The sequence below is a fragment of the Microcaecilia unicolor genome, chromosome 3 (assembly GCF_901765095.1).
Source record: "Microcaecilia unicolor chromosome 3, aMicUni1.1, whole genome shotgun sequence".
In the NCBI taxonomy this organism is placed as follows: domain Eukaryota; kingdom Metazoa; phylum Chordata; class Amphibia; order Gymnophiona; family Siphonopidae; genus Microcaecilia; species Microcaecilia unicolor.
In genome coordinates this window covers 78,832,820-78,854,772 of record NC_044033.1, presented here as the reverse complement: position 1 = coordinate 78,854,772, position 21,953 = coordinate 78,832,820, and the positions used below count along the sequence as shown (strand labels likewise).

Below are 21,953 nucleotides of genomic sequence, written 5' to 3'. Positions count from 1 at the left end.
AATGTAGACTTTCTACTGAAACTGAGCAGAAAAATGATTTTGGACCAGTTTCAGCACTGTAACTGAAACCGAAATTTGGTCAGCTTCTACCTCTATTCACCCATCCATCTCTCCTTGTTTCTCACCCAGTCCCTCCACTTCTTCCTCTGAGACTGGATTGAAATGCTTTTTTTGTTTCCCTTATATTTTCTGATATTTGTCAACATTTTCTCATTTCTGATCTGAAGAAGGAGGTATTGCTTTCGAAAGCTAATCAAAATTGTATTAAATTGGTCCAGTAAAAAATGTATGGTCTTTTCTTTGTTCTGTTTTTTTTCTGTTTATTACCTGTAAAGGAGGCAAAGCAAGAGCAGAATTAGCAAGAGCTTATTGTACATTAACAACAGCTTCTGTAACAGTAGGCTCTGTAACATCAGTCTAACATCATGATTCTCAACTATTGTATTATGACACATCGGTATATCACCAAGAGATAGGAGGTGTGCCACCAAAGGTTTGGCATAGGATAGCAGGTCTGTCTGCTGTTTTTTTTTAAACTACCATCTGTGTCTGCAAGCTGGGGACAGTAGAGATCTAGAGAGTTAGGTACTTGAAATCCCCACAGCTAGTCCCTGTATCTGCTTCCTCGCTTCTCCCTATAATAATTGCTTCCAACAGCTCAAATAGAAATGTTGCAGGTCTGCTGTCTATAGGTTCTGTTTGCTACATAGTTTGAGTAGCATATTTTATGGGTTTTGTGTTACTTCACAGTATCACACACTGGAGTGATTTTTGTATTGCTGTTAACTGAGGTGACACTAGAATTTGAATATATCTCTAGCTCTATGCTCAGTATATAGGTCAGGGACTCTGAACCCAGCCAGTCAGGGGCATACCTAGCCAGTCAGGTTTTCAGGATACCCACAATAAATTTACATGAGAGGTTTGCATACAATGGAAGCAGTACATATAAATTTATCTTGTTCATATTCATTGTGGATATTTTGAAAACCAGACTGGCTTGGTGTTGTATCAAGGACTGGGTTGATAACCCCTGGTGTAGACTCCAGAATGGGTAAAGGTGTCTTGATGTTGACAGTAAGTTTAAGCTGAATTTGCCTACCATTCAACCCCCATATTATATAACATATCAGTCTCAAATTTCTCACTGTAAAAAGTAAGCAAAGATAAGATTTCTTCGATTAAAATTTTTTTTTCGCTAACTTTAAATTTAGCAATATTTTATAAAATAAAGTAAATCCTGTTTTCACTCAATATATAATTAGTCTTGGATTTATTGCCAGGGTAAGTGCTAAAAGCAGTTAATGTAGATGGGTTTAAAAAAAAAGGTTTGGACAAATTCCTGGAGAAAAAGTCCTTAAATCATTATTAAGGTAGACCTAGGGAAAGCCACTGCCTATCCTTGAGACTAAGAAATGGGGAATCTTGCTTCTTTTTGGGATTCTGTCAGGTACTTGTGACCTGGATTGGCTGTTGTTGGGAACAGGATACTGGGTAGGTAGACCCTTGGTCTGACCTATGTTTCTTATATATTTATCCCAGTTGACTTTGTACTACCCACCTTGTTCCAATCTATATATCTGCTCTTGCCCCTGGGCTACCTAGTAAAATGTCTCATTGTATTGTAGGAACAAGATTAGCACAATGGGGCTCATTTTCAAAGCACTTAGCCTCCCAAAGTTCCATAGAAACCTATGGAACTTAGCCTCCCAAAGAGCTTTGAAAATATGCATATATGTGATTTGAATGTTCAAATCTATGCTGATTAAGGGGTCCGTTTTCAAAGGTGCGGCAAAAAGGGGCCTGTGCTGGCATCATGCGCCGAGGCTCCTTTTTACTGCTGTCGGTGCTAATATTCAGCGCCATTACCTGGTTAAATGCTACTGAATATTAGCGGTTGTGCCGCCCAGTGTGATTTAACTGGGCTGGAGCTTCTCCTTTCCCATTAAGTTGTTTTGAATATTGGGCTCACAATCTTTTTTTTTTTTTTTTCTTCAGTTTTTTTGTGTTCAGTGTAATGCCCATGAATATTATCTGTCAGGTGTGACAACAGATGAAAGTTTGAGAACTACTGGTCTATCCTCAGTCCAGCTTGAGGCAACAGCTCTACAGGACCTACCTGCGTCTTAAAGCTTTCGTAGCAGAGGCCTAGTAAACAATAGCCTGTCTAAACTAGATCCCAGAGATGACTCAAAGCTTCCTGAGCCCCTACGTCTTGCCCCATCCTTGGCCACCTTTAAATCTAGACTGAAAGCCCACCTCTTTAACATTGCTTTTGACTCGTAACCACTTGTAACCACTCGCCTCCACCTACCCTCCTCTCTTCCTTCCCGTTCACATTAATTGATTTGATTTGCTTACTTTATTTATTTTTTTGTCTAATAGATTGTAAGCTCTTTGAGCAGGGACTGTCTTTCTTCTATGTTTGTGCAGCGCTGTGTACGCCTTGTAGCGCTATAGAAATGCTAAATAGTAGTAGTAGTAGTGCTGGTAGCCAAAGATAATTGAGATTTGTAGCTGGCTAAAGAAGCAGTGAGTTATGTATCTACTTGACTGGAAAGGCTCCACGCCCTTCAGTGTAATAGAGCAACAAGGATCTACCTGAAATAAAGGCTGCTGAACTAGAATGTCTGGAAGTTTAATATAATTTTGTTTAATCTCATGTGTATATTTGGTTTAGAATGGATTAAAAAATCCCATAAAGCCTTCCTTCCTTATGACTGTAAACCATGCAGTTCCTATAAAAACGAAAAAAAAAAAAAACCCAACCCACCCCTAATAAGCAAATTTAAAACATCATAGTACATAATAAGAGTATACTAACCCTTAAGACAATAGTCATTATCCAACCACTACATACAAAATACAGAAAATCTCAGAAGCTAGATCAACCTCATCACTGAGAATCTAAAACAGAAACATTTTGGGGCTCATTTTCAAAACAAAAAAAATCTCATAAGGTGACAGAAAATGTATTTATTTCAAAAACATCCAAGTTGCAGTTTTTGACACCCTGATTCTAGACATTTTGCTCCACAGTACATCCAAATTTCAAGGGGGCAAGTTGGGGGCATATTTTGAGGAGGACATGGGTAGACCTTTACAGTCTGGGTCCCGCAAATGACGAGATGAATTCGGATTGACTGGAGCTGGCTTTGACAGCAACTCCAGTAGTAGGAATATTAAGGACAGAGCTGAGAAGACATCTACAGTCTATGTCCCAGAAACACCAACGAAATGTCATGATCAAGTATATAATATCACATTCATTGTTGATTTAATCATGAATTGATAATGAGTGTGACTGTTGGGCAGACTAGATGGGCCATTCAGATCTTTCTGTCATCACTTACTATGTTATGACCAGTCCTGTTAGAGCAGCAAGCAGGTCCTTGGAGTAGCCTAGTGGTCAGTACAGTGGACTGTAGAGAAGGGGACCCAGGCCCGTATCCCACTATAACTGGTACACTTGTAGTGGAAACCTACTGTACCTACATATAGATGACACCTGCAGATAAGGGCTAGTGTAGTGGTGTACTGTTGGGTACATTAGGTTTTTGGTGGGTTTTGGAGGATTCCCTATACAATATAAGGGGGTGAGATGTGTACCTGGGATATTTTATATGAAGTCCAGTGCAATGTCATGTAGGTCCCCCACTGTTCTGCTGGGATGTCTGTGTTACCAGTCTACTAAGAAAGATACCTCCTCCTCCCAATACATCCCAATGGCTTGTTTTTGTGAGTTTTTCCCTTGGACATTCTTTTTTCTGAAAATGGCCCTAAAAGAGAGATGCAATGAGCACAAAAATGTCTAGAATATGATCATTTCCAAAACAAAAGATGGACATTTTTTGATTTGAAAATGGCCATGTTTGCTACTGGATTTATGGATATTTTTCGCAAAGGTCCTTATTCTATAACGGTTATGCTCCTGATTTATGAGCATAATTTACGCTCCTAAATTTATGCTCTTAAATTAGAAGCATAATTTATTTTAGATCACACATTTAGAAGCATGAATTATGCTCATAAATTAGGAGCATAACCTTTATAGAATAAGGACCAAAATGTCCAAAATTGGATTAAGACATCTTATCAAAAGTCTTAATTTTTTTTTCTGGAAGAAGGAGTTCTTTTACTAAGATGTTCTGAAAATTGGCCTGTGCTAGTGTAGGCGCGTGTTTTGGGTGCACGCAGATCCATTTTTCAGTGCACATGTAAAACATGCCTTTTAAAATTTTTGCCACAAATGGACGTGCGGCAAAATAAAAATTGGTAGGCGTACATTTTGGGTCTGAGATGTTACCGCCAGCCATTGACTTAGTGGTAGGGTCTCTCATGTTAACTGTGCGGTAATTGCCTAGGCATGTCAAGTTGGACTTACTGCCCGATTTTTGCTGCACACCAGAAAATAATATTTTCTGGTGAGCATAGCGGACGTGCGTCAAAAATGAAATTACCGCATGGATGACGCGGTAGCCGGGTGGTAACTCAGAATTGATGGACGTTGGGTGCACATAGGCGCCTACACGGTTTAGTAAAAGGGCCCCTCAGGAGCCCATTCCATAATTAAGGGGGTCATAGTAACATAATAAATGGCAGCATGTAAAATCAGAAGGGTCCATCGTGTGTTGCATTGTTATATGTTCTGTATGAATGATACTCCTAATTTTATCTGTTTTGTTTGAGAGTCTAATGAAGACCTCTAATAATTAAAAAAAAAATCATAGTCCATCTAGTCTGCCTAGTAAGGCGGTTAGAGTTGTATCTGGTATTCCATGCATGTTACACTTCTAAGCCTACTGTGCATTAAAAACAGGTTAAAAGATAGAAAATAGAGCGTATAGTTAAATGGTCAATATTCTCAATGGAGAAGGGTAGATAGTGGGGTTCCCCAGGGGTCTGTGCTGGGACTGCTGCTTTTTAACATATTTATAAGTGATCTAAAGATGGGAGTAACTAGAGGTAATTAAATTTGCTGACGACACAACGTTATTCAAAGTTGTTATATTGCAAGAGGATTGTGCAAAAACTAGAAGAGGACCTTACGAGACTGGGAGGCTGGGCATCTGAATGACAGATGACGTTTAATGTGAGCAAGTGCAAATTGATATATGTGGGAAAGAGGAACCCAAACTATAGCTACGTGATGCAAGGTTCCACATTTGGAGTCACTGCCCAAAAAAAGGATCTAAGAGTCATCATAAACTCTGTGCAATTCTGGTCAAAGCATCTAAAAAAAGATATAGTGGAATTAGAAAAGGTACAGAGAAGGGTGACAAAAATGATAAGGGGGATGGGACGACTTCCTTAAGAGGAAAGGTAGCTAGTAATGTTCAACTTGAAGAAGAGATTGCTGAGGGGAGATATGGTAGAGTTCTATAAAATATCGAGTGGAGTGGAATGGGTAGATGTGAATCACTTGTTTACTCTTTCCAAAAATACTAGAACTAGGGGGGCACACAATGATGCTACTAAATAGTAAATTTGAAACATCAGGGAAAATATTTCTTTACTCTAGAATATGTTGCCAGAGAATGTGGTAAAAGCAGTTAGCTTAGTAGGGTTTTAAAAAGGTTTCTGTCACAGTTTTTGTCCACACTACTTCCACTAGGAGGGATTCTGTGCATCCACCACACTTTCTGTGAAGTTTCAAGTTTATTGTAGACTTTCTATCCTGTCCAACAGAAAACCATCTGAGTGGCGTAAAATCTAAAATGAGGAAAGAAGAATTGATATACAGTACTAACATGAAACAAAAAGGAACCGAGGAAGAACTACAATGGTTATGGAAAAGAGGGGAAATATGGGAAAGAACAGTTGGACGGGAGGGCTGTAAGCCAGGTACCCGTACCTTCATCGGTGGAAAAGCTAAGTGTATGCATCCTGAAAAAGAATTCTTCAGTTCTTGTTTGAAAAGGGGCAGTGAGCAAAGTTCTCTAAAATAGGCTGGTAAGGAGTTCCATAATTTTGGGCCTTGAAAGGAAAACATGGAGTGTCTGCTGGGTTCATGACAGAATTCTCAATGTGATGGTATAGTTAAAAGATTGAGTTATGATTATCTGACTGCTGTTGATTGTGTATAAGGAGTAAGATATCTTAAAAGATGAAGACTTTCTGAAGCATCTAAGCTTTTGAACACTAACAGAAGGATTTTGTAAGTGATTCGGTGAGGAATGGGGAGCCAGTGGGCAGATTTCAAATAGGGAGTGACATGATTATATTTCTTTAGATGGTGGATTACCCTGACACCAGTATTTTGGACTAATTGTAAGCGATGTTGGAGTAGAGGGGGTTGCAATAATCTAATTGGGAGATGACCAGGGAGTGAATCAAAATGTTCAGGGCAGAGGGAGTCAGTGGTTGTATAGATCTGATAAGGCATAGCTTAAAGAAGGAGTATTGGATTACTTTTGAGATTTGTTCTTGAAAAGGGCAGAATCAAATATAAATCCTAAGATACATGTGGATTGGACATGACAAACAGGAAAACCATTTAGGAGAATTGGAGAGGCTAGGGACAGATGACCAGTTGGAGCAAATAGAAGCATTTTAGATTTCTTTGGATTAATGACTAGTTTATCATTAGAGAACAAAGTTGTGATGGACTTGAAGCGAGAAATAAGAAATATCATTATGGTCTGTTGGGTTAATGGGACAAAGAAGTTGGACGGCATTGGCATATTTGAACATTGTCAAATCAGTGTATTGTACCAGAGTGAGAAAGGGTGCAAGGAAAATATTAAAGAGCATTGGGGAGACAATAGTTTCTGGGGAATAGGATGAAATGATTTAAGTTGAGTGTTAGCTGAATGAACTATATACTTTCTGTCATCTAGATTTAAGCCATTAATAGGTGGAGTCAGTTATACCAATAACGTGTAGATGAGAAAGCAAAATAGAATGGTCAATGAGATGGAAAGTGGCTGAGAGGTCTAAGGATAGTAGTAGAACAGAGAAATATTTATTCAGGAAATAGCAAATAATGTTCAGATGTGCTAATAATGATGTTTCTGTACTATGGTGTTGACGGAAACCAGTTTGGTTAGGGTGTAAAGCATTGGTTTTTGATATAAAAGTGGAGAGTTGCGAGTTGACAATGTTTCCAGCAACCTTTGGAAGAAAAGGGAGATGAGCAATGGGCCTGTAGTTGGAAGGATCAGTAAGGGACATTTTAGGATCTTTGATTTTAGGATAAACAATAGCATTCTTCCAGAGTTGGGGGGCATGTCCGGATAATAGAGATAAAGCAATGGAGAAAAGGGATCAAAGCCATTAAGGTCTCCTTTTATTAAGCAGCGGTAAGCCCAATGCGAGCTTACAGCTCGCTATAACGGAAATACCACCAGGCTACTGGAGCAGCCCAGCGGTACTTCCTATCCCTAGCACGCTGTCATTTCCGGCGCTACAAAAATTTATTTATTTTTGTAGCGCTGGACTTTACCTGGCGGTGGCACTGCCCAGTTACTGCCACCTCAATAGGTGGCGGTAAGGGCTCCCCCGAAATGGCTGCATGGAATGCCATTTCCTGCAGGAAAGTGAGACCTTCTCTTTTACCAGCTGTGGAAAAAGGGGGTCTCAGCGCATGTGTAAAACATGCGTCGATGCCAGTGCCGGCCTCCTTTTGCTGCAGCTTGGTAAAAGGGGCCCAATGAGGGGCATAATCGAAAGGGACACCCAGGTTTTTCTGAGGATGACCTCGCAGGACGTCCCCGTGAAGGAGCGGGGAAACCTGTATTATCGAAACAAGATACACGCCCATCTTTGGTTTCGATATTACGGTTGGGGACGCCCAAATCTGGAAATTTAGGTTGATCTTAGAGATGGTCGTCCTTAGACTTGGTCGTTTCTGATTTTCGGCGATAATGAAAACAGAGGATGCCCATCTCAGAAATGACCAAATCCAAGCCCTTTGGTCATGGGAGGAGCCAGCATTCGTAGTGCACTGGTCCCCCTGACATGCCAGGACACCAACCGGGCACCCTAGGGGGCACTGCAGTGGACTTCAGAAATTGCTCCCAGGTGCATAGCTCCCTTACCTTGTGTGCTGAGCCCCCCAAAACCCACTAACCACAACTGTACACCACTACCATAGCCCTTATGGGTGAAGGGGGGCACCTAGATGTGGGTACAGTGGGTTTTGGAGGGCTCCCATTTACCACCACAAGTGTAACAGGTAGGGGGGGGATGGGCCTGGGACTGCCTGTCTGAAGTGTACTGCACCCATTAAAACTGCTACAGGGACCCTGCATACTGCTGCAATGGACCTGAGTATGACATTTGAGGCTGGCAAAAAATATTTTTAATGAATTTTTTTGATGGTGGGAGGGGGTTAGTGACTACTGGAGGAGTTAAGGGGAGATGATCCCCGATTCCTTCTGGTGGTCATCTGGTCAGTTCGGGCACCTTTTCGTGGCTTGGTTGTAACAAAAAAAGGACCAAGTAAATTCGTCCAAGTGCTTGTGAGGGACACCTTTCTTTTTTCGATTATGGGTCGAGGACGCCCATGTGTTAGGCACGCCCAAGTCCCGCCTTCGCTATGCCTCCAACACGCCCCTGGGAACTTTGGTCGTCCCCACAATGGAAAGCAGTTGGGGACGCCCAAAATCAGCTTTCGATTATGCCGATTTGGGCGACCCTGTGAGAAGGACGCCCGTCTTCCGATTTGTGTTGAAAGATGGGCGTCCTCTTTTGAAAATAAGCCTGTAAGTTTTTGGGATTTTTTTTTTAACCACAAAGGCAGGCACACTGGGTCTATGAAAATTGTGGTAAATCACATCTGAGAAATGATCTTTGCGATTTTGGTTGTGCATGGAATATGAAAATTGGGTAATAAACTGCAGGAAAAGTTATAGGGGGGAGGAAGAGGGGAAATAGGAGGTGAGAGAGATGGTGGAATGTGACTAGTATTAAGGCTGTCATGAAGTGTTACTATTTCTTAGATTGAATGTAGGTTGCCAGTAACTGAATAGGTATGTAAGGTTTGTCTACTTGACAGGAAGAATTTTTGAAAGTTGTCAGTTGCTTGAGAGTTCGGCATAAGATTGCAGTGTTGGGAGCTCTGGTGATCTGGGAAGAGTAATATCCTTTTTTTGCTGTTAAAATAGTCTTCTTATAGGAGCAGGCCATTGACTTGTAACCAAGAGGAGTGATGTTACGGGGTGTACATATCCATTTTCTTTCTGCTTGATGAAGTTGACATTTTATGAGACATAGTTCGGAGGAGTTCCATGGTTGTGAGCAACGCGTGTTATAGGAAGCAGTAAATTCTACCAGGGGTGCAAGCAAATTATAAACCCTAGATAAATCATTATTCCAAAGAACAATTTGTTCGTTTGGAGGTAGAGTAGTGAAAGAAGTAATGTCCAAGCGTAAGTTGTCAGAAAGGGTAGATGTTGTAATTTTCGAGAGATCTCTAGAGATTGATTTTCTTTTGAAGGGAACAGCAAAAGTGATGGGTGGTGTGAGATTAAAAACTAGTAAGAAGTCGTCTGAGCAAGGTAGTGGTTGATAAGAAATGGGGGAGATGGCGGCAACATCCGTATTTAAAGACATAATCAGGTCCAAGATATGACCTGCTCAGTTTGTGGAAGAGAGAATATGCTGCGTTAACCTGAGGTTGCTCTTAAATTTACCTTCTTGCAGTCTCATTTTATGTCTTCTACTTCTACAGCTTCATCCATTTATGGAATCTATTCTTTATCCTACTTGATTTAGATAACAGTAGCCAGATAAAAACTCTGACTAGATCTCAAAGTATGAGATGGCATGTATAAATTTAATTCTTTTGAGTTAGATAATTTACAACCCCTCCCCCCCACAAGAGTTCTGAATACCATAATTAGAAATTGAACCAGATCTGAAATTTAAACAGTAGCCGGTGTTTAAAATTTTAAAAAAAGCAGTATGGGGATGATACTTTCCCATTTTCTGTACTTGGTAATAACCTTGGCCACCATGTTTGCACAACGTGAAGATATGCGAAGGGTTTTGATATATAAAGACATCACAAGCTGCATTTATGACAGGTTATTGATCAAGCTGCACTAGCTATTCCCAGTGTGGCAATGCTGATGAAGCCCATTCACTTTGAATGGGTTTTGTCACTAATCCAAGATGGCTGCTGCTAGCTGAGTCTGCACTTACCTTGTTGTTTCGATGGGAAAGTGGAAGAGGAGTTGGTGCTCTTCTGACTGACTCCAGTGCCTTTGGGCTCTCTTGATAGACATTTGGTGCTGGTACGATGCAAGAGATGTGGTCCGAGCGAATGCTGGCTTCGATGCTGCCGCTGGAGGGAGTGAGCGGCATTTCATTTGGGGAGGTCACTCAGTCCGGACTGGAGAGCTATTCCCCTGCAGCCCAGAGTTTTCCATTACCATCTTTGGTAGCATTGATTCAAGAACAAGATGCCGCTTCTGGTGCAAGAACCAGGTTTGGGTGGGGGCCCTCTGGCTCACATGGGTCAGCTCAAGCTATGCCGGCGTTGACTGTGGGAGCTACTGCGGGAGAGAGAGAAGCTACACCAGTTACAGGTGACTTGCAGTTGCACCCCCAGGAGGGGAGTTCAGGTCTGTTGATTCCTTCGGTCCTTGTCACCCAACCAGCTGTCATTAGTCTAGTTACAATTTGGGAAGCTGTCTCTGAACAAACAAAACTGTTATTTCCTAAAGTTCATGAGCTGGCTCAGGTAACGATAAATTGGAGAGTCAAGTGATGCAATTAAAGTCTGAACTAGATCAAGCTACTGGAAAGATAAAAGAATTGGAGGTTAATCTTTCTTCTATGAAAAATTTACAGATGGAAATGGTTAAGGATGTAATTGCTTTAAAATTAAGAAATGAGACTCTGGAAAATATAGCTTGGAGTTGTAATTTATGTGTTTTGAACTTTTCTAAAACTCCTGCAATCTCAGCAAAGGAAATGATTAAAAGTTATTTATGAGAAGTGTTGATGGTTCCTGAAGTTAATTTTCCACCTTGGCTCAGGTTTATTATTTGCCAGCAAAGAAAAGAGCTTCAGAACAACCAAATGCTGAGTTGCCAGAATTAGAGGTTGATAGATTGAATGTTTCAGACTTATTAGAATCTTTATCTGAGCAATGTGCTGCTTCTACATTGATAGTGACTTTTGCACTATATTCAGACAGAGAATGGCTCCTAAAATTGTTCTTTAGACAGAGAGAGAAAATGTTTAATTCTTTTAGAGTTTCTATGTTTCCTGATTTAGCCAGGGAGACACAAAGAAAGAGGAAGCAGTTCCTGTTGCAGAAGCCTGGAGCTGTGCAGTTGGGGGCATTATTTTTCCTTAAGTTTCCATGTAAATGTGTAATTAAGTTTCAAAGTATGTTTATTTTTTTTTTTTTTTTGCTTTTATTTTTTTACTCTGTTCATTTGTGTAAGTTTCTAGTTGGTAAACGGATTGAACAGATTTCTCCACGGGACTGTTCTGGTGTAACCTCTGGGATTTAGCTCTTACATAGGAGAATTGCACTCAGACCAGCTAGCTTTATCCTTTAAATAATGTTTTCTTGCTATGTGAATTTTCCCTTACTCTTCTTTCCTTGACTCCTAAAACAATATTGAAGACTTTAGCTGTATGTATTTGGAAAAATATCCTATTGTAATAATTACCTTTTTGTTATTTTGAGACTTTATTCTCTCTTTGTTCTCATTCATATGGCTTTTCTGTACAAGCTGTTTTTATTGCTTGATTGTATTTTGAAAAGTGATAAATAAATAATAATAAAAAAAAACCCAAAGAATTTGAAAGGGCTGCCTCACAAGCCAATTGTGAAAGGTCTTTCCTTTAAATATGAAAACTTCAAAGGTGCAATCCCTAGTTGAGAGGAAAAAGAATTACTGGATTTGACCCTCACTTACCTGATACTGAATGTTAACATCCTGTGGACAGAGTATTGTCCAGTTCAAGTTACCATTAGAGTCCCTCAATTTGGGACTTCTGCTTGCTTTCACAGCCTCCTTGTTCCAAACCAACCTGTACGTTTGCTTCATTCAAGTTATTAAAATTTGTTGATGTCCCTTCTGCTGTTGTTTATTTCACGGTCATACAGTTGTATACTTTTCCATTACCTGTTCCCATCAGGCAGAGACTTCCAGGACGAAACTTAAGACTGGACTGAAAACTTTCCTTTTTTCTTTAGCCTTTCCAGGGGCATGACCTCTTGGTTTGGGTGAAGCCAGGTTAGTGGCATACTTGGCCTGATAAAAAAAAACTAATTCTTTCCTCCCTATAGTATTTGTTTTATTGTCTGCTTTATTTTTGTTTATGATTTTTTTGGTTGTGTATGTTTTTGTTTACTGAGGTTTTAAAAAAAGGCACTCACTGACAGCGGTAAGGTATCACTCATTAACCAGACAGTAATCGTCAACATGCGTACACAGCCGATTACCGCCCGGTTAGCACCACATGGTAGAAAATAGAAATTATTTTCTGCTGCATGTTTTAGATGTGCGCCAAAATTAGAATAACTGCTCGGGGCACGCAGTAGCCTGGTGCTAATTCAAGTTTGACGCGCATAGGCGCCTACGTCTGAGGCCCAAATGGGCACCCCGCATGTCCATTTTCTGCCCAAAAAAGGCCTTTTTTCTAGGTGCGCTGAAAAATGGATCTGTGCGTCCAATACTTGCGCCTACACCAGCGCAGGCCATTTTTCGGTGAGCCTTAGTAAAAAGGCTCCTATGTATTTCCTTGCCTCTAAATGAACAGAAGCAGAAACATAGCACTCTTTGATCTGTGAAAATGACTTTACTACTACTACTATTACTACTACTATTTAGCATTTCTATAGCGCTACAAGGCGTACGCAGCGCTGCACAAACATAGAAGAAAGACAGTCCCTGCTCAAAGAGCTTACAATCTAATAGACAAAAAAAAAATTACCCTCTGTGGGGTAATTTTAGAACCAAGCTCAGGCGTAAATAGTATGTGCAATACCTTTTCTCTGTGTGGGTATTGGCAAATTTGCAAAACAAAAGTGTTCTTATATCAGTTTGGGAATTTATGCATTTACCTTTCCACCTACTCTTTGGAATGCATATGTTTTCTGGGTTATCTTGCATTGGTACATGTGTAGTTTCAAAATATGCACATAAATGGGAACCCCCTTCCCAACCCTGCTCCTAGGGACATCTCTACTCAGTCCAGGCTATATATGTGCAATTTTACAAGTCCCTTCTTCTACGCATTAAACACTGCTTTATGTATAGAAATGGATTTTAAAATTGGGGTTTCCATGTATAACTAATAAAACTTAGAAAAGGTATATTTTAAATATTAGAGGTATATTTTAAATATTGTTATCCTCCTTGAACTTCCTAAGAGGAATATAAATGAAAGATGACTAAAAGGTTGTGCTTTCTCTGTATCAGCAGGGTACACTCTGCAAAAATTCTGTGAATGTGAAATGAGATCTCTGAGCTCTGTATTGAGAAGAATTTGGCCCTTCAGTATTGAAGTACCATCTGTACTCCTATTTAAATTGTGATGAAACGCTAACAAAGTCATCTGTTCTGCTTTCTTTTCATTCTTCTGCCTAATAGGGGAGAAGTGATAAAATGTTTGTAAGCCAAAGCTTGCTTTGAAAACTGAAAGTGTAAACATAAATTAGTAAGCCGGAAATTATTTTATTTGTTAAAATGTTGGGACTCTTGGTACTTTAGAAAACAAATGATGATGGTATTAATCATCATTTATTCCAACGCGGGACCTCTCTGTCTTGCTTTCCTAGTTTGTGTTTGTGAGTTACTTAGACCTTTTACTAAGAAAGAAGCTTTGGAAATCAACATCAGATGGCTGAATGTGACATTACCACATTTCTTTTATGATTTCAAATGTTATAAGCATGGTATGCTTTATTGTTGCTGCACAGTAATACCTCACTGTAACAGCAGATTAAAATTCATGCCTTGTTTGAGCAGCTTTCATTCAGAATTTGGCTGTAGAAGGGAAACTGTCATAATAGCAATGAGAAATTGAGAAGGCAAAGAACTCACCCCAATGAGCTGCCATTATAGGCTATTTAGCAGAATGCCAAAATTGTAGTGTGGTTGGCTTGTTTTCAAGCCCTTCTTTAATGATTTGTTTTGCTTGAGAAACAAACTGTGGTTTAGCTGCTTCTTATAAAACAGGCCATCTTTAAATCATTGTTGCCTGATTTTGTTTTGGGCTAAAAATGAACTGTTCAGAGACCATCTCAGAGTGCTTCAGCTGGCTTTTAACTAGTAAGAAAATAATTGCTAAATTAAGAAATCTAGCTGCCTAGTCTACACTGTAGTTTGATTATAATGCCACACACTGGAAAGGAGGAGATTGAGGGTTTAATCATCTTTCAGCAGAGCTGGAGCATGCTACAGAGGTGGGGCACTGGATGGGAGAGGTGGCAGCTGTCATAAACCCTGCTGCCATAGTAATTATACTGAGAGCTAATCTCAGAAGATATCTTCTTTCATTATGTGATTAGTGAGGGTGCTGGTGGTATCTTGGTATGATGTTTATTTTTCAAAGACTATTAAATAATTTTCTATTTCTACGGGTGACAGAGGGACACTTTCAGGCTTATTTTCGAAAGAGAAGGGCGCCCATCTTCCGACACAAATCGGAAGATGGGCGTCCTTCTCTCTGGGTTGGCCAAATCGGCATAATCGAAAGCCGATTTTGGTAGTCCTCAACTGCTTTTCCGTCGCGGGGACGACCAGTGTTCACGGGGGGCGGGACAAGGGCGTGGTTAACACATGGGCATCCTCGGCCGATAATGGGAAAAAAAAGGCGTCCCTCACGAGCATTTGGCCAATTTTTTTTTAAATTTTTTATTTATAGCCATTTAAATTTTTACAAGCGATAAAACAACTTGCCAGAAATATAGAGAAAGTAATATATAAGGATTATTTCAGTCAGGTAATTCTATTCTCTTCCTTAGACCACTAAATAGGGAGAGTGAAACAAGACAAGGAGATCAATTAAACAGTAAACAGAAAATTTTTTTTATAAGAATTTATAAATATTTATGTATTGATGTATCCTGGTGGTTTATAGTGTGAGAGGGTTTTATAAAGGCAATGTAGGTGTCCTTACATTTTTATAAAACAGTCATCCAGAACCAGCCCTAGTAGTATACAAATTTATACCCGCTCAGAAGGATTTATTATGTCTTTATTAATTATGACATTTGTATCCCACAGTTATCCCAAACAAGTTCGGGTTCAATTTGGCTCACATTAAAAGTAGAACATTTGATAACAAATCCAAGGTACATTAGTTATAAAGGCAGAAACTTAATGTGAATTTGTAAATGTGTGTGTGTGTGTGTATTCTATTCATGTACACACTTTTTTTTTCATTTTTTAGAAGTTTTTATTAAATAAAAAGAGACAGCAAAAAACAGGTGATAAAGAAAGTCAAATACAACATCATAATCAAATGCAACAGAAGTAACAGCTGTAATTCTCTTTAAAATACCCAAGAATACCCAAAAGTAACTTCATTATTTTACCATAAATTTTGAGTACAGAAGCCCAACCAATTCCCTTGAGGAAGGAAAGAAAAACTCCACCTCCTTTCCTAATCCATACCCATAGCTTAAAATGAACAATGATCACAAAAGGCGCCCAAATAGCCTCCCATTTAGACAAAGTATGATGTCGCTTAGCCCACAATCTCTCCATCTCACAAATGTACCACAACTTGGTTAACCATGAAATCAAAGAAGGAACTTTTTTAGACTTCCAATGTGCAGCTAGAGTGACTCTAGCAGCAGACATAGCATGGCGAACCAATATACCCCGGGATGTGGTTAGTCCAGGAGGTATACCAGGAAACAAGAAAAATTCTGGTGACTGCTTAATGGATTTAGCAAGCCACTTCTGGAGTCTATATTGAATCGCTTTCCAAAATGTCCGTATCTTATTACAGTTCCACCAGATATGCCCCATAGTACCCCTCCGGCCATAACCCCTCCAGCATAGAGGTGAGACTGCTGGAAACATGTGATGCAGTCGAACAGGAGTCAAATACCATCGGTGTAAAACTTTGACAGCGTTTTCTTTAAAAGGGACAGAAACAGACGTTCATAATAACGCATATTCCAAATTGGCCCAAACATCATCACCCAAAGTCAAGCCCAACTCCCGCTGCCAATGCATACGATGCTCAACCGGTGGTCGCGCTAAACCATGCAAATAGGCATATAAACCAGAGATTAAACCCCTCGTAATTCTTGAGTCTTCACAAAGACTTTCTAAGAAGGAAGCCTCCCTTATCAACAGAGGCTTGATCACACTAGAAGTTAGAAAGTGCTTCACTTGCACATAAGCGTAAATATCAGACGGCAAAATGGAGTAAGTGTCAACCAGGTATTGAAAAGGTACAAAGTTCTCCTCATCAAAATTTGACCCCAAGTCTCTAAGCCCGCTGGAAACCAACACGAATACAGCCCCGAACCAAGACCTGGGGAAAACATTGGATTATATAACAAGGGCGTAAATCCAGAAAGAACCATATTTGGCGTCTCAAATAAACCATCCCAGTAATATAATGTGGTCTTGATAGAAGGACACATCACTCTAGGCAGAAAACGATAACGACGTGGGAGCCATATCAAGAAACATAATGGACACAAGCCCACTGAAACCTGCTCCAGTTCTATCCACCGTTTCTGAGAAGAAGCATGGAACCATTCAAAAGCAGCCACTGCTTGAGCAGCTTTATAATACCAGAAAAGATTAGGTACACCTAACCCACCACGTTTTGGATCACCATACATCAGGGAATGGGAAGAGATACAACAAGCGAGGAAGCACATTCATTTTCACAGTACTAATCCGTCCAAACCAGGACAGCGCGTTGATTTTGGCGCACTGGGCCATATTCTATAACTGTGGCGTAAATTTCGGAATGCCTACAAAACGCCCGTTTCCCTACCTATAACCAAGTCCCTTTTTGCCTGCACTCATTAGAAGTTAGGCACAGCGCATTACAGAATTTGCTTAGCAAGTTATGTGTGTAAATTCTAATTACTGCTAATTAGTGCTCCTTATTGTTTAAGAGCTGTTATTGATGCTGATTAGCTTGTTAAGCCAATTAAGTTATGCGTTGTTATAGAATACACTTGGATTTCAGTTCAGATCTCTAGGCGCACTATATAGAATCTGGGAGAATGTGGCCACATCAGGAGCTGCTTAGTTTCATCTGTTCTGAGTAAATATTCTACTGATTTCATCGCCCCTCATTTTTCTGTTGTAATACTGGTTTTTACATGTGTATGTGCCAGTATTCTGGTCACTTGTGTACATACCTGGTACCCACTTTATAAACTTATAACGCACAGACTTTGTTTTCTTTCAGGTGGCTTAGCTTTAGCTCAAGTTCTGTTCTTCTATGTGAAGTACCTAGTTCTCTTTGGCATACCTGCGCTGGTTGTTCGTATAGATGGACTTGAACCTCCAGAATTGCCTCGCTGTGTTATTGTGATGTACAGTTTCGCTGGGATGTGGAGGTTAGTTGCATTTATTATTGTACTACAAAAAAAAAGTTATTTGCAGGATGTTGGTTTCAAATATTTAATAGCAATTCTTTTTAAATGCAAGTTAGAGTATTTTAATTCTCCCGGGCTGCTTCTTAAAGGGGTTGGCACCCGAATTTGGGAGCTAGGTTGCTGGTGCCATTTTGAACCCAACGCCAGAATGGTCAGGAGCAGCTGGGGATTCTCTCCTGACCCTCACACACTAGAGAGCTGGCAGTTAGGCCTGTGAAGACTTAGGAGAAGATTGAGCTGTGCTTTGGATGATGGAGGATTTTTTTAGGTAGGGGGAAATTATTGGGGAGGGGGTAGGGGGAAAGGAAGATGGGCCAGTTCCTAATCGCGACCAATAGACCCTTTAAGAAGCACCCATGCACTTTGGGCCATGGCTTTGCTTCTTGTTGCTTTTTGAATATTGGGCAGAAGGGACAGAAAAAGGTCATATGTGAGTAGGTTGAGCACTGGAAGCTGTTTCAGTTTCTTTGAGCTGTGAAGGTTATATTTGATGCTGCATATTGACTATATTTATGTTTTTAACTATGCACTTTTGTTGATTGTTATAATTTATGAAATTGTGTATAGTTTAAATGTGTGTGTTTCTTATAATCCGCTTAGATTTAAGGCAGAATATAAATGAATAAAAAAAGGGGGGGGGGGGAGAGAAGCATCCTGAACTCTTAAATTAGCATTGCTGCACCTAGGAACATTGTGGGTTCCAGGCTGCAGTAAGGAAAAAGCGGACTCTAAGTCGGACATACTATCTATGAAAGGGCCAGTGGAAAGAATCAGATTATCCCCTTCCTGAACTCCCCGCCACCGTCCTCTGGATGCCCCAGACAAAAAGCATACCTCAAACCTCCCTCATCTCCACAATCACTTGACAAGACAGATTCTTTCCTCCACAATTCCCTCTCTGGCAGTCAGGAATCTTGTTCCCCACCCCCTGGAAATCTGGCCCTGGGTCTTAACGAGGGGTCTCTTGTATCTAATGGTGTGCAGTAGTAATCCCCAATCATGCTCCTTATTTGGCAGCTTGGATCCTAGTGCTGCTACTAGGGGTCAGAGGCGCTATTTTGACTTACTGGACAGTACCAGCCACCATAACCCTGCTTGCACTGACTGAGTCAGTGTGTGGGAAGTTATGGTCTACTGGCACCAGCTCAGCTATATTATGCCCTGGCTTGTGCTTCCTTTCTCTATTTTTTTGTCCTTAACCTCTCCCCTTGGTTCTGCTCTTGAGGGAATGAAGTGTAGCTTGTTTCAATACTGCAGTCTCCCAACTGTGTTTTTTTTTTAAATTTTTTAACTACCGCCATAAGAATATTACAGCTAATAAGGAACATTTGCCCATCTGTCAGTCTAGTACCACCCTTGGTGTAGTGCCAAACTACTACTACTACTTATCATTTCTATAGCGCTACTAGACTTATGCAGCGCTGTACACTTGAATTGTAATTATGTCTTCATTTCATTGCCACTGGGGATCCTCTGTTCAGTCTTATGCTGTATGTAAGGTTTTTTTTAATCATCTTTGCCTCCACCATTTCCACTGGAATCTCTTTCCTTTCAGTGAAGAAACATTGTTGTCCCTCTTCCTGTCCAAGGTCATATCATGACTTCATGTTCTAGAGCAGCAAACTCCAAACCTTTCAAGGGAAGAAACAAAGGTCCTTTGGAAGAAAATTGGGGGGAGGGAAGACATTTAAATACCTCCATAACATAAATGCATAGGAAGCAGGTCATTTTCAATTGAAAGGAAGCTCTGGAATGAAGGGACGTGGGATGATGGACTCAGGAATAACCTAAGGAAATACTTCTTTACGGAATGGGCAGTAGTTGCGTGGAATGGCTTCCCGGTGAAGATGACGGAGGCGAAGACTACATCTGAATTCAAGAAAGCATTTGACAAGCACAAAGAATCTCTAAGACAAAGGGAAAAAAAGTATTGGTATAGATGGGCAGAAAGAATAGGCCATATGGACTTTATTTGCCATCATTTTCTCTGTTTCTATGACATTAGAACTCTGGAATGAAAGTGGAGGAGAGAGCAAGATATAAAGGATAAGGGAAGGTGGTGACAAAAAGCAAATAAGTACCTGGTAGAAGATAGACAAGCAAAGAGTTATTTTTCAACTACCATTGCTAGTCTGAATAAAGCAAAAGAGATGTTTGATACTGTTAAGGACCTGATAGTGTATTAAAGTAGGGAAGGAGGATATGGATAAGTTAGCATGATTTTTCCTGGACAGGGTGGGAAAACATCAAGTTGGATATAGGAGTGGCACTTCCAAAGATGGATTATGAAAAGAAAGATGATAGAAGGATTTAGTATTAGTAAATATGGATACATGTTAGAAACTGTCTTTAGAAAAAATGCCGAGTTTAGTTAAAACTCTGAACAATACATATACACCACTAAATTCAATGCCTTCTATATTTTATAAACTCAGCTTACAGAAGATTTTGTCGTGGTTAAGGACTTAATAAATGCTTCCTTGGAAGCTTTAGTTACCCCTATTTTGAAGAAGCTGGGATTAGGTATAACCAGTGGTGTGCTGGAGCCGGCTCACACCGGCTTGCAAGAGCCGCTTGTTAACTTTGCTCGGCTCTTGCGAGCCGGTTGTTGAAACCCGCGAGCCGGCTCTCCTCCCTCCCTCAAATCACCGACCTGACGAATTCTTCGGGGCAGGCAGTCTTGCCTGCCCGCTGCAAGTGCTGACTCTACCCCGCTGGCGCTGCAGGTTCGCGCTTTAAAAATGGCTGCCGAGACTTCCAGAGGCGGCCTCGCGAGACTTCGCCCTTGTAAGTCTCGGCGGCCATTTTGAAGTGCGAACCGGCAGCGCCAGCGGGAGACTGAGTCAGTGCTTGCAGCGGGCAGGCAAGACTGCCTGCCCCGAAAAATTAAAGGAGTCAGATCAGTGACGGGAGGGAGGGAGGAGAATTCTATTAAGAACTTGGGAGGGGGTGGCAGGGGAGAGAACTAGGGAGTCGCTGGGCATGGGTGGATCATGGAGGGGAGAGAAGGGTTGTCGCTGGGCATGGGTGGATCATGGAGGGGAGAGAAGGGTCATCACTGGGTATGGGTGGATGGAGGGCAGGGGAGAGGAGGGTCACTGCTGGATTGGGTGGATGGAGGGCAGGGGAAAGGAGGGTCACTGGGTATGGGTGCATGCAGGGCAGGGGAGAGAAGGGTCGCTGGGTATATAGGTGCATGCAGGGCAGGGGAGAGTCACCAGACATGGGTGGATGGAGGGCAGGGGAGAGGAGGGTCACTGGGTATGGGTGCATGGAGGGCAGGGGAGGGTCGCTGGATGCATGCAGGGCAGGGGGAGAGAAGGGTCACTGGACATGGGTGGATGGAGGGCAGGGGAGAGGAGGGTCGCTGGACATGGGTGGATGGAGGGCAGGGGAGGGGAGAGAGAAGAAATGCTGGACATGGATGGAGGGGAGGGAAGAGTGAGGAAGGAGATGAGATGAGGGAAAAGGAAGAGAGGAGAAAAACTGCATATGGATGAAGAAAATAGGCAGAAGTTGAGGACCAGAAATGAAGAAGAAAGGAAAGAAATAAATGGAAAGGAAGCCCTGGAAACGGAGTTAAGAGGACAGATAGCAGCAAAATCGGATACTGGGCCAGCATGATCAGAAAAACAGTCACCAGACAACAAAGGTAGAAAAAAAATCATTTTATTTTCATTATAGTGTTTGGAATATGTTCACTTAGAGAATCGGGTGCTCAACATTAAAAGTTTATATTTATTTACTTATTTATGGCATTTTATCCCACATTAAACATGAATTAGATTGGAACCTGGGATCATTAAATTTTTTTTTTCCTGCAGAGAGTAATGCATTGCCCCCCCCCCCCCGGCTATAGCCAGCTCTGCAATTTTGGGGGGGGCGCAGAGGTGGACGGGGGGGGGGGGGGGGGGGGGCGCAGAGGTGGACCAGGGAGAGAGCCTGTTAAAAATTTACCAGCACACCACTGGGTATAACTGTATGTGAAAATTTTAGACCAGTCTCCAACTTATCTATATTGGCTAAATTGATAGAAATCTAGGTCTGTAGCCAATTAAATGATTTCGTAGAGACTAATGAAAGTTTGAATGTAGCCCAGTAGGGCTTTAGAAAGGGCAGTGACACTGAAACCTTACTAGTAGCTATCATGGATCAGATGTGTTTATTTAGGAAATAAAGTATGTATGTACTTTTGCTGTCTTTAGATCTGTCAGCAGCATTTGATACATTAAAATTGACCAAATTATAGAATAGATGCTCTATGATTGGGTTGAGGAGTAAACTTTTGAAATGGTTGTCTTTTTCTGAGGGGCACAGTCAGATATGGGGTACAATGTTGCAATCACTGGGGGGGGGGGTCCCATGGCTTCCCTTTATCAACACTTTTGTTTAATATTTATTTGCA

The 21,953-nt window shown here is 41.0% G+C and overlaps 1 protein-coding gene across 3 annotated transcripts in view; it reads left to right on the top strand.

Annotated features, from left to right (window-relative positions):
- HHAT (hedgehog acyltransferase) overlaps positions 1-21,953 on the top strand; it is a 354,392-nt gene that overhangs the window by 83,788 nt on the left and 248,651 nt on the right. For all 3 annotated transcript variants that reach the window (XM_030196099.1, XM_030196097.1, XM_030196098.1), the window contains exon 8: positions 17,359-17,509. In XM_030196099.1, coding sequence (XP_030051959.1) covers positions 17,359-17,509 — 151 coding nt within the window. The remainder of the gene's footprint in view (positions 1-17,358; positions 17,510-21,953) is intronic.